We start from the raw sequence: 13,083 nt of genomic DNA, 5'->3' as shown, positions 1-13,083 counted from the left end.
CCCCAACATTACAACCCACCACCCACATACCCCTAATCTAACCCAAACTCCCATTAAATAAACCTAACACTAAGCCCCTGAAGATCTTCCTACCTTATCTTCACCATACCAGGTTCACCGATCGGTCCTCGGAAGTCTTAATCCAAGCCTCGGAAGTGTTGATCCAAGCCCAAGCGGGGGGCTGAAGAGTGACGTCCATCCTCGGGCTGAAGTCTGGATCCAAGCGGCGACTGAAGAACTCCATCATCGGGCTGAAGTCGGAAGTCCATCATCGGGATGAAGTCTATCAAGCAGCATCTTCAATCTTCTTTCTTCCGGAGCCATCATCTTCCAGCCGACGCGGAACATCCTCTTCTTCCGACGCCTACTCGCCGAATGACGGTTCCTTTAAATGACGTCATCCAAGATGGCGTCCGTCGAATTCCGATTGGCTGATCGGAACTAAGGTAGGAAAATTCTGATTGGCTGATGGAATCAGCCAATCAGATTGAGCTCGCATTCTATTAGCTGATCGGAACAGCCAATAGAATGCAAGCTCAATCTGATTGGCTGATCGGATCAGCCAATCGGATTGAACTTCAATCTGATTGGCTGATTCCATCAGCCAATCAGAATTTTCCTACCTTAATTCCGATTGGCTGATAGAATCCTATCAGCCAATCGGAATTCGATGGACGCCATCTTGGATGACGTCATTTAAAGGAACCGCCGGCGAGTAGGCGTCGGGAGAAGAGGATGTTCCGCGTCGGCTGGAAGATGATGGCTCCGGAAGAAAGAAGATTGAAGATGCTGCTTGATAGAAGACTTCATCCCGATGATGGACTTCCGACTTCAGCCCGATGATGGATTTCTTCAGTCGCCGCTTGGATCCAGACTTCAGCCCGAGGATGGACGTCACTCTTCAGCCCCCCGCTTGGGCTTGGATCAACACTTCCGAGGCTTGGATCAAGACTTCCGAGGACCGATCGGTGAACCTGGTATGGTGAAGATAAGGTAGGAAGATCTTCAGGGGCTTAGTGTTAGGTTTATTTAAGGGGGGTTTGGGTTAGATTAGGGGTATGTGGGTGGTGGGTTGTAATGTTGGGGGGGGGGTATTGTATGTGTTTTTTTTTACAGGCAAAAGAGCTGAATTCTTTGGGGCATGCCCCGCAAAAGGGCCCTGTTCAGGGCTGGTAAGGTAAAAGAGCTTTGAACTTTTTAAATTTAGAATAGGGTAGGGCATTTTTTTATTTTGGGGGTCTTTGTTATTTTATTAGGGGGCTTAGAGTAGGTGTAATTAGTTTAAAATTGTTGTAATATTTTTCTAATGTTTGTAAATATTTTATTTTTTGTAACTTAGTTCTTTTTTATTTTTTGTACTTTAGTTAGTTTATTTCATTGTATTTATTTGTAGGAATTGTATTTAATTAATTGATTGATAGTGTAGTGTTAGGTTTAATTGTAGGTAATTGTAGGTATTTTATTTAATTAATTTATTGATAGTGTAGTGTTAGGTTTAATTGTAGGTAATTGTAGGTATTTAATTGAATTGAATTTATTGATAGTGTAGTGTTAGGTTTAATTGTAACTTAGGTTAGGATTTATTTTACAGGTAATTTTGTAATTATTTTAACTATTTTAGCTATTAAATAGTTCTTAACTATTTAATAGCTATTGTACCTGGTTAAAGTAAATACAAAGTTGCCTGTAAAATAAATATTAATCCTAAAATAGCTATAATATAATTATAATTTATATTGTAGCTATATTAGGATTTATTTTACAGGTAAGTATTTAGCTTTAAATAGGAATAATTTATTTAATAAGAGTTAATTTATTTTGTTAGATTTAAATTATATTTAACTTAGGGGGGTGTTAGTGTTAGACTTAGCTTTAGGGGTTAATACATTTATTACAGTAGCGGCGAGATTAGGTCGGCAGATTAGGGGTTAATAAGTGTAGGCAGGTGGAGGCGACATTGAGGGGGCAGATTAGGGGTTAATAAATATAATATAGGGGTCGGCGGTGTTAGGGGCAGCAGATTAGGGGTACATAAGGATGACGTAGGTGGCGGCTCTTTGCGGTCGGCAGATTAGGGGTTAATTATTGTAGGTAGCTGGCGGCGACTTTGTGGGGGGCAGGTTAGGGGTTAATAAATATAATATAGGGGTCGGCGGTGTTAGGGGCAGCAGATTAGGGGTACATAAGTATAACGTAGGTGGCGGTCGGCAGATTAGGGGTTAAAAAAATGTAATCGAGTGCCGGCGATGTGGGGGGACCTCGGTTTAGGGGTACATAGGTAGTTTATGGGTGTACTTTAGAGCACAGTAGTTAAGAGCTTTAAAAACCGGCGTTAGCCCAGAAAGCTCTTAACTACTGACTTTTTTCTGCGGCTGGAGTTTTGTCGTTAGATTTCTAACGCTCACTTCTGCCACGACTCTAAATACCGGAGTTAGAAAGATCCCATTGAAAAGATAGGATACGCAATTGACGTAAGGGGATCTGCGGTATGGAAAAGTCGCGGCTGCAAAGTGAGCGTTAGACCCTTTCCTGACTGACTCCAAATACCGGCGGTAGCCTAAAACCAGCGTTAGGAGCCTCTAACGCTGGTTTTGACGGCTACCGCCAAACTCTAAATCTAGGCCTAAGATAAGAAACCCACCAGCATGTAGACAAACCACAGTCTTTAGACTTATATTGTAATGTATGTTTCTCTTCTTTATATCCAGAACTCTGCATGACTAGATGATTAATACTCAAGATAAAATTTGCCTTTCTCAAATTATTTGAGGGACCGCACACTACTGATGAGACTAAAATAATCTCACCATAGAGGAAAGCTTTAAATCATTGGCCCCAAGTATTGGTCTCACTATGTATAAAGAGATAAGGATGATTTTGTGTACTTATATATATATATATATATATAGATAAGCTCTGAGGTCTGCCCTTCCTGGAAGCTCAGCCTATTTGACTGGGTTGTGGTTTCAGTTAGCAGAGACAGTAAAAATTAACCTAAAGGAGCAATTCCCCAATAAATATTAAACTCTGAATCTGGTATAATTGGAAACAAGTTAAATGGACATGAAACTCAAAACATTTCTTTTGCAATTCAGACAGAGCATCCAATTTAAATAAATAAATAAATAAATAAAAATAAATTTACTTCTGGTATCAAAATTTGCTTTGTCTCATGGTGTTATTTGTTGGAGATATCTAGGTAGGTGTCTGGAGTACTACATAGCAGGAAATAGTGCTGCTATCCAGTGCTTTTGCAAATGTATAACCTTCTTGCAAAACTGATGCCATATAATGCTACAGACAAGTGCACACAGCTGAGTTTAACACCCTGCTTTTCAACAAAAGATATCAAGCGAACAAAGAAAATTCAAAATAAATACATTATGAAGCTGTTAAAACATGCTCTATCTGAATCATGAAATAAAAAATTTGGGTTTCATGTCCCTTAAAGGGGAAACAATTTACAGTAAACTGTCCCTTTAAAGCTGACATTTTTTCGCTTTATTAAGAGTGTATACATGTGGTTACTTAAGAGTAACAGCAAATAAACTGTCCCTTTGAAGCTGACATTTTTTCGCTTTATTAAGAGTGTATACATGTGGTTACTTAAGAGTAACAGCAAATAAACTGTCCCTTTAAAGCTGACATTTTTTCGCTTTATTAAGAGTGTATACATGTGGTTACTTAAGAGTAAAATCAAATAAACTGTCCCTTTAAAGCTGACATTTTTTGCTTTATTAAGAGTGTATACATGTGGTTACTTAAGAGTAACAGCAAATAAACTGTCCCTTTAAAGCTGACATTTTTTCGCTTTATTAAGAGTGTATACATGTGGTTACTTAAGAGTAACAGCAAATAAACTGTCCCTTTAAAGCTGACATTTTTTCGCTTTATTAAGAGTGTATACATGTGGTTACTTAAGAGTAAAATCAAATAAACTGTCCCTTTAAAGCTGACATTTTTTGCTTTATTAAGAGTGTATACATGTGGTTACTTAAGAGTAAAAGCAAATAAACTGTCCCTTTAAAGCTGACATTTTTTCCCTGTATTAAGAGTGTATACATGTGGTTAAGAGTAAAAGCAAATAAACTGTCCCTTTAAAGCTGACATTTTTTCCCTGTATTAAGAGTGTATGAATGTGGTTAAGAGTAAAAGCAAATAAACTGTCCCTTTAAAGCTGACATTTTTTCCCTGTATTAAGAGTGTATGCATGTGGTTAAGAGTAAAAGCAAATAAACTGTCCCTTTAAAGCTGACATGTTATCGCTTTATTAAGAAAATTTGCACAGATGCAATAAGTTAAAAAACATAAGATTTGTTTTCAGTGACTGCAAATTAAAAAGCCATGAACACCACTATATACAATTCTGGTTTATATGAGAAAGAAACAAATGCAGTTACCTTATTTTTCTCTGAATTGTCTGCTACAGTTTTCAGGTGGGCAGACAGGAATTTTAATGTTTCATAATGGTGACCTGGCAAATTAATTATCTGAAATTAAAACCATCAGACATTTATTAATTACAGTAAAACATTGAATGGTACATTTCAGAATACTACATCATACTATGTACAAGCCAGGAACAATCACAAGGTAAATTCAGATGACATCCCAAGTAGTATTTTACTTACAGGGGGACTTCTGGCCAATATCAAAATAAAGGACCCTATTTATCAAAGCACAATGAAGATTTTAATTTTTTTTTAGTGCCTAGAAATGTATATTTATAGGAAGTGGTAAAGTGTAATACATTATAAATGTTATTTAGCTACTGTGTATAATGCCCCCCCCCTCTCTCTCTAGTGGGTGTAACTAAAATAGTATTATAGGATAAGTGCATTTACTCATTTGTCATTTTGTGGAGAGCTTCCTACTGAATGGCTATTTTCTAGGGACAATATGAATTAGTGGCAGTATCTTTAGAGTTTACACATGTCATTTACTGCTAAATCTCACAATCTGTATGATTAAATGGATGGAATCTATATAATCTGATCTATAGGTGATATAATCTACTGGCAATAATATAATGAATAGTAGAATACGTAATACAGGGCATTACCAAGTTTTTCAGGACTTTAAGTCGTTCTACTGGGTCTTCTGTTCGGTTTGCTTCTATGAAATCATTGTATTTCTCTAGGGGGAAAAAAATCAAGTTTTATTCCTCTCTTGCTAAAGAATATTAACACATTTACACCCACACAGTGTAGCAGCCACTTCATTCTAACTAATACATGACTATAACAGAAAGAGAATTGTTTGTTTAGATAAAGAATTGTAATAGCATCACAAGTATATAAAGGGGATTGTATGAGTAACATATAACGTGTCTCATATAACTTTACAACGCACACTTGGTGTAGCTCTACAACGTATATGTATTGAGTAAACACATATTAAAGCTGTAATAGAGTGCGCCTCTGATGTCATCATCACAATCTGTGCTTCATTTTGACTGCATTCTGTTTTAACCCCTCATACACTGTATGGGATTGTATGATGTACACAAACCCCACGAAGATCAGGCTAACAAATGAATTAAAGAGACACTGACATATGTGTGTTTCATAAAGCATATGTTAACTTTATAAGCTCTATAAATAAACTGAAAATCACTTACTACACAGGGCAGAAAAGCAAACAATAACCCCAGTACAAGTCAGTATCAGTATTTGTCAGAATTATAAAGCACAGAAAAAGTCCTCAAAGAAATCCATACTACAGTACATTTTACCAAACTTGCTTTTGCTTATAACTGACCAAATATGGCAACATCTTCAATTAACTTTAAACAGGACTTTTAATATTAAATATTTAATTATGGATAAAAAAAAAATCTTTAATACACATTTATTTTGCCCCCTTTTCCCTGAAATTTAACATTGAAAATGTGTTTGTTTTTTTAAACATGCTGAGAATTAGAAGTGTACACGTCAGAGTTCAAAAGTCTAACCGTGCTACATATCAGTCACTAACTAGCCTAAGCAAAAGTGAAGTGAAACCACAAAACAAAATAATAATGCCTATCCATGTCTTCTCCAGTAACAAGTCCAGATAAGGCCAACAGTGGATTATGGCCAATAAAAACCTATTGCAGCAAACAACATGCTTATGTATTCTAAAAGTGTTATTGCAAGACTACAGAACAGTTTTGTAGTCACATATAGGAAAATGTATGAAGATTGCAGGCGGACAAGTTCTCAAGTAGAGAACCTGCCTGAAATCACCACTTGATGCTGCATTTCAACATTACACAAGAGTTCTCTTGTGCAATGCCGCTCCTGCTTTCGCACAACTGATTGCGTGGGAGCAGGGCATGTCAATCATCTCTAACAAGAGAGTGTCGGGGGAGATTTATCTCACCACCTCTGAGATGGCAGATAGAATAGAGAAGCAGTTTCTGCTTTTGAAATCTGTGAAGTGAGCCTACACCATAGAGCCTCAGGAGCTGTGAATGTAGCTAAAAGGGGCATGAAACCAAGCATTTTTATTTCATGATTCAGACGTATTTCCAATGTACTTCTATAATTACTTGTTTTGTTCTCTTGGTATCCTTTGTTGAAAACCAGGGAGTGTGCACATGTTTTCAGCACAATATGGTAGCTGTATTATATTATTATACATTTGCAAGCACAATAGATGGCAGCACTGTTTCCTGTCATTTAGTGCTCCAGACATGCTACCTACCTAGGTATCTCTTCAACAAAGAATACAATTGAAAAAAATAATAATAGATGCAAATCAGAAACTTTTTAAAAATGTTATGCTCAGTCTGAATTGCAAAAGAAATGTCCCCATAGTGTTGTGTAACCCTTTAACAATCAAAAGGAAGTTAAAATATTCTACATCTCAAAACAATCATAAAATTGTGTCACAGTTCACAGTAATGTTTAGAATTTTATATTAATAGTGAGACTCCTTCCAGAGAGTCCAGAATAAATCATTCCAAATTTCCTATGAAAATTGTTTCTTAGTGAGAAATGATTTGCATAAAAGGAAACAAAGTGCACACAAAGGAAGACTGCCCCAGGGGAGTGTCACACGTTAGACATGGATTAGGTATGTGAGATTACTCACCATTTGTAAATAAAGGCTCTGGGAGTTTGCGGAAGAACGATTTCAACAGACTGCTTATCACGTTCAGGTCTTTCCATTTCTAGACAGCAAGACGTGCAAGTCAAATACACACACAAAATATGCAAAATACAAATGAGGGGCGCATAGAGTTTAAGAACTTACATCATCTTGGATATCAATGTCTGTGAATCCTTTGTTGATTTCCTCTTGCATATTAGATATGGCAGCATTATTCCCTGGTACTCTGTATATACCAGTATATTCCAGTCCTCTTTCTTCAACTAATTTACAGCATATATCAACTATCAAAGGAACAAACTGAATAGAAAAAAAACAGGAAAAAAAATACCTAACGTTAAAATCAGGTCTCATGTAAGCTACAAAGAAAAAATAAATAAGACGACTCCTTACTCTGTTCGTGTGCGCTGGCGGGCATTCATCTAGTCGTACCCCAAACGTACCACCGCCGGCTGCTTTTCCTCCAAATGTCTTTCTTACCATGCTTGGAAAATTCTTCCTCCACGTACCTTTATCTTTAGGTGGACTGGTATCATCTTAAGAACAAAACAATAACAAAAACTACCTTAATAATTAATAGGCTAAATAAACATACAATCTTTTGTTTGCCATGCTTGTGAATTTGGGTCCTTCTCCACCAACATTGCTTTATTAATCCTTACTGGTTAATCAAGATAACTCCCCTATCTATTTAAGAGCACATATGTGACTCTACTGTTTAAAAGTGCTTTGATATAAAATTCATTTATGCAAAGAATATGTTAAAAAATTGAATGCTGCTCTCTTATGCATTACAGTACAATCCACTATAGGGCCGGGCACCATATTGAAACCATATCCTATTGAAATGCAAGCTTAATAGCATTAATCAAAATAGGGCTTTTAAAATTGTTCAGCATTAATGTCGAATATGAAACAAAGCTGGGTTGTTGTTAATACTTCAGCTGATGGTGAGAGGTGCAAGAGGGACACTGAACCCACATTTTTTCTTTCATGATTTAGATAGAGCAGTAAACACAGCAGATTTGCATAATCAACAGATGCAAGATAACAAGACAATACAATAGCATTTACTCTGAATTTCAAATGAGTAGTAGATTATTTTTTAACACATTTCAAAGTTATGTATATTTCCACTCCCCCTGTACCATGTGATAGCAATCAGCCTATCACAAATGCATATACGTAGGAGTTGGTGACTCAAAAAAGTGTAAATATAAGAGACTGTGCACATTTGTTTTAATGGAAGTAAATTGGAAAGTTGTTTAAAATTACATGCTGTATCTGAATCATGAAAATGTAATAAAACCGGAGTGTCCCTTTTACTCCTATTATCAGTTTTCTTTGTTCTCTTGGTATCTTTATTTTAAAAGCAGGAATGTATATCTTAGCAGCCAGCCCATTTTAGGTTCAGCACCATGGATAGCGCTTGCTTATTGGAGGCTTACATTTAGCCACCAATAAGCAAGCATAACCCAGGTTCTCAACCAAAAATGGGCCGGATCCTATGCCTCACATTCCTGTTTTTTTTAATTAAAGATAGCAAGAGAACAAAGAAAGAATGATAATAGGAGTAAATTAGAAAGTTGCTTAAAATTGCATGCTGTATCTGAACCATGAAAGAAAAAAAAATTGGGTTTAGTGTCCCTTTAACAAACTCAGCCATTTTTGGCACCCCTAGATAATGCTTTGATCAGCACTGAATTCTGCAACTTCAGAGACACAGAGCTGTTTTAATTGTCAAGTTTTAGCTCAGATGCCTAATGGCTGCAGCCCCAGGAATACTATACACTTACTCTTTATACTATTATGGAGGAGCAGCAATTTAAAAAAAATAAATGTACCTTTATTTTTTCTGTAATTTAACTCTGAAAATCAAGGTAGCCTTTTCTATTCAGTGACAAGTCATGCTTAGCTTCTCTAGATACGGAAAATAGTGGGGGGAGTTTGGTTATTGATAAAAAACTGCAGAAAACAATTTGTTAATCTTTTCTGAAAACCACTACATTCTGTGGCTACGTTAATCTGTTGCAAGGCAAGAAGAAGTCTTGAAAGGACAAAGTGCTTACGTCCCTTTAATTATTTGAGGCTTACTAGTGTGAGAAAAAAGTCATTGAGATGTATTTCTTACCTGAGTTACATTTTGTAAAGCTGTAACAGGCTTGTACCAAATCAGAAAAATTGGTACAAAATATACTTGTGCAAACTCATTTTATAAATTTGTTTTTAACTTCAGCCATATTTTCAATAGTGCTTGCTATGCAACAACAATCTTGTGATCTATTTGTCACTATAAGTAGATTCCAAGCCATCATTTAGGTATATATAGTTGGCTCAGAGGAAAACCCATGAATTAGCACTTGTACTAAAGTAGTAGCTACATCTCACAGTGGTTTAGACAGTCCCAGCTCACTTATTTTGGTAAAATGAGTCTAATATTCTAATGAGGGATTCTCAGGAGTAAGAGAGAACAGGTGTGTAAAAAAAACGGCAAACAACAGAAGAACGTGTAACATTGTTACACACACATACATTGCCAAGGAAGTTCTCTTACATAGCACTGGTAAGAGGAGCTATACAGTAAAGCAACCAATCAAAAGCAGGAGGCGAATGCGCTTTTGATTATACAATATGTTGTTATTATTATCAGTTATTTGCAGAGTGCCAACAGATTCCGCAGCGCAAACCTTTATTTAGGAGTTTACGGTCTGAATCCTGCTTTGGAGAGTGAGGGCTCTGCAGCCTTCCTTCAGTTTTAGTCCCCAGGAAAGTGTGTCTGAAGGTCAGACTCGGTCGAGGTGTTTTGGGGGATGGTTCGGTTTTGTTACTGGAGGAGCTGTAAAAACAAATCAATTTCATTTTACTTTCTTTGTTGCATTCATTAAGTTCATGGATAGTGTCATGGTCGACCAATAGATCTTTGGGAGCTGCACTTGTGAGCCAATGAGAAAACTGTGCTAGTTTTAAAGAAAATCAAGTAATATCCCACAACAAAGTATAAAACAAAAATTGTTAAATTTCTTTAGCGATACTTACTTCATCATTGTGTTGTACTCTTGGATTCTTCTGCTAATAAGATCCCTGCTTGCTTGGCCCGGTTGCTAGAATAAAATAATAATAAAAAAAGTATTTTAAAGATGTGAGGACACACGTAGTACTTCAGCTGGATTAACAAACACACAACATTTTGTATATATTAGTGATGTTGGTTTAAAATGAAATGTTAAATGCAAGTAACTACTAGAACTAAACACGGCATTGTTATAACTGTGGGGAATAATATGCAGGTCTGTGCAGGTCTCAGGATAAAGTACCCCCTAATTCAGTAGATAACCACAAGTAAGGTTCTCAAGTGTGCACCACTGCCCGAGTACCTAAATAAAGGAATACAAATGTTTGTCAAGCTCCAGTCAGAGAGCCACAGTGAAAACTACCCCAAATAGACACTTTTCTTAAAGGGACAATCAAGTCAAATTGAAACTTTTATGATTCAGATATAGAGCACAATTTTAAACAACTTTCCAATTCACTTCCATTATCTAAATGTGTGCAGTCTTTTTATATGCACACTTTTGAGGCACCAGCTTCTACTGAGCATTTGCAAGATTCACAGGATAAATGTTTATGCATTTTGTGATTGGCTGCATTGATGCATTAGGAAGGAAAATGTAACTGACATTTGTCAGAAAACAATCTACTCATTTAAAATTCAAACTCTGTGCTTTTGCATTGTGTATTTATTAATTGTTATTCTACTGTATTTAATTTTCCTTTAAAGCAGGGGTCAGCAACCTTGGGCCCCCAGATGTTTTGGAACTACATTTCCCATGATGCTGACACGCTCTTTAGGCTGTCAGAGTATCATGGGAACTGTAGTTCCAAAATATCTGGGGGCCCAAGGTTGCAGACTTCTGCTTTAAATGACCATTAAATACAGTAGAATAACAATCAACATATGCATAATAAAAAGACAATACAATAACACTTTCAAATGATCAGAACAATTTCTTTCTGACAAATTTCAAAATGTCTTCCATTTCCCTGCCTCCTGTATCATGTGACAGCCATAAAAGAATCAGACTCGTATGCATAGACTGAACTCTTGCACATGCTCAGTGGGAGCAGTACCCTTAAAGGGACAAACACTTTGAGATGGTAAGATACAATTATAAATTATATATATTTATTTATATAAAACTGCAATATATTTTCATTATTTATTTTGTCCCCTTTTCCTGTAATTCAATTCTGAAATTGTGAGCTTTTCAGTTCCTGTTAGAAATGGAAGTGCAAAAAACGGTTATATTGCACACATTCATTGGCTGCACACTCTAGTGACCTATTTACAACTGTCCCTAATTGGCCACAGCAGAGAAGGAAACCAAAGTTACAACATGGCAGCTCCCATTGTTTTATAGACACTAAAACTTTACACTTATTTTGTCAATATTTAAACAGCTAATGAAACTTTAAAAAATACATCTACATGTTTTTCTCAGACTTATCTTTTCTTTGAATGAATCATTGTATCTTGCATTTACTAGGTGTTTCATTTCCCTTTAAAGTGTGTATATAAAAAGACACGTGCACAATTTGATAATGGAAGTAATTTTTTTTTCAATTGCATGGTCTATGTGAATCATTCAAAGTTTAAAGGGACATAAATCAAGTTGGAATAGAGACAAAATATAATAAGTACTTTAATTACTTTACCTGCAAATTTCTACTGCAGTGCCTCGCCATTAACCCTTTCTTTTAAGTTTCCGAATTGCAAAGCTCTATCTCCCCCCCCCACACATTTCCTTCTATGGCTGTATCTATATCTATTGTTGTTTTGCTAGAAGGCAAAAGCGAACAGGGATTATCTGCTGGAGCATGCATAGAAGCTGTGAACTGTGGGGGTGGAGTAGACTGCTCCAGACAGCATGGCTATTTAAGTATCTGCTTATTTTTGAAAATTATTTTAAAATACTTGCCAGCAATTTTTAAACAATTTTGTATGCAAACTAGTTTTACTTAATTAGCCCTTTTAGGATATGCACAGATCTCAACATGCTTTATGGCACTTTAAAATTTTGACTTTAGCATCCCCTTAATGATGATATTTTTTTCTTCTTCTTCTATAACAGAAGAAAAATGCAACGTAAACCCATCTATGAAACTAGTTAGAACTAATGCATGTTTATATACACAAGTACATATAACAAATGAACCTTGGGTCACTAAACTAATATTACATAACTAATCTACCTAAACATAAAAGGCACATGTCTAAATTACTGAAGAATTGCCAGCAATAGCTTCAATTTACATTTCAGAATTGGCAACAAGAAATGAAACTATTCTTAGAAAGACAAATTGACTGGCGGTAAAATGAAACAGATTCAAGGGCAATCTCATCTGTGCATATAAAATAAAATCGAAAGCAATACATATAAATAAATGCACAATAGGATGTGCAGCAAAAGTTAATAAGCTACTCTTATAGTACCTCATCATTTAAATTGCTGTTCTCCTGTATGCATTTAATCCAAGTAAGCATTTCGTCTCTATCTTCTGCTTGAAATAGGTATTCCCGGTCAGATGTTGTAAGACGAAATACATTCTTCCTCTTTGTATCACTGTAGGATATATCTATTAAGCAGCCGTTTATGCAAATAGGTTGCTCATCGTCAGACTGAGATGAAGAGTTTCCAGTTTGGTCTTTTTTATCTTTGTGCAAATATAGTGACGGACCCCGTAAAATAGTGTACATCTGTTTCCATGGGCGGATGCTACCACCAACTCTCTGAAAATAATCAATGCAAGAATCAAAAGTTTTAAAGAAAAATTATTGTTGCAATAAATGTATATTTTACTGATGCTATAACATTCTGACATTAGGATTCTGTTTTTTTTAGATGTCAGATATAGACAGGTACTTGTTTTGCCATAGCACTAAATATCTAGGTCAGTGACGGCCAACTTCCTAACTCAAGGGGCCTGCAG

The 13,083-nt window shown here is 36.1% G+C and overlaps 1 protein-coding gene across 5 annotated transcripts in view; it reads right to left on the bottom strand.

Moving 5' to 3' along the window:
* ARHGAP21 (Rho GTPase activating protein 21) overlaps nucleotides 1–13,083 on the bottom strand; it is a 327,556-nt gene that overhangs the window by 11,244 nt on the left and 303,229 nt on the right. For all 5 annotated transcript variants that reach the window (XM_053713937.1, XM_053713936.1, XM_053713938.1 and 2 more), the window contains 8 exons: nucleotides 12,587–12,883; nucleotides 10,132–10,196; nucleotides 9,783–9,931; nucleotides 7,489–7,631; nucleotides 7,240–7,395; nucleotides 7,078–7,156; nucleotides 5,063–5,136; nucleotides 4,401–4,490 (listed from right to left, as the gene is read on the bottom strand). In XM_053713937.1, the coding sequence (XP_053569912.1) occupies nucleotides 4,401–4,490; nucleotides 5,063–5,136; nucleotides 7,078–7,156; nucleotides 7,240–7,395; nucleotides 7,489–7,631; nucleotides 9,783–9,931; nucleotides 10,132–10,196; nucleotides 12,587–12,883 (1,053 nt within the window). The remainder of the gene's footprint in view (nucleotides 1–4,400; nucleotides 4,491–5,062; nucleotides 5,137–7,077; nucleotides 7,157–7,239; nucleotides 7,396–7,488; nucleotides 7,632–9,782; nucleotides 9,932–10,131; nucleotides 10,197–12,586; nucleotides 12,884–13,083) is intronic.

The sequence above is a fragment of the Bombina bombina genome, chromosome 5, assembly GCF_027579735.1.
Source record: "Bombina bombina isolate aBomBom1 chromosome 5, aBomBom1.pri, whole genome shotgun sequence".
Lineage (NCBI taxonomy): Eukaryota > Metazoa > Chordata > Amphibia > Anura > Bombinatoridae > Bombina > Bombina bombina.
This window is presented reverse-complemented; position numbering and strand designations above follow the sequence as displayed.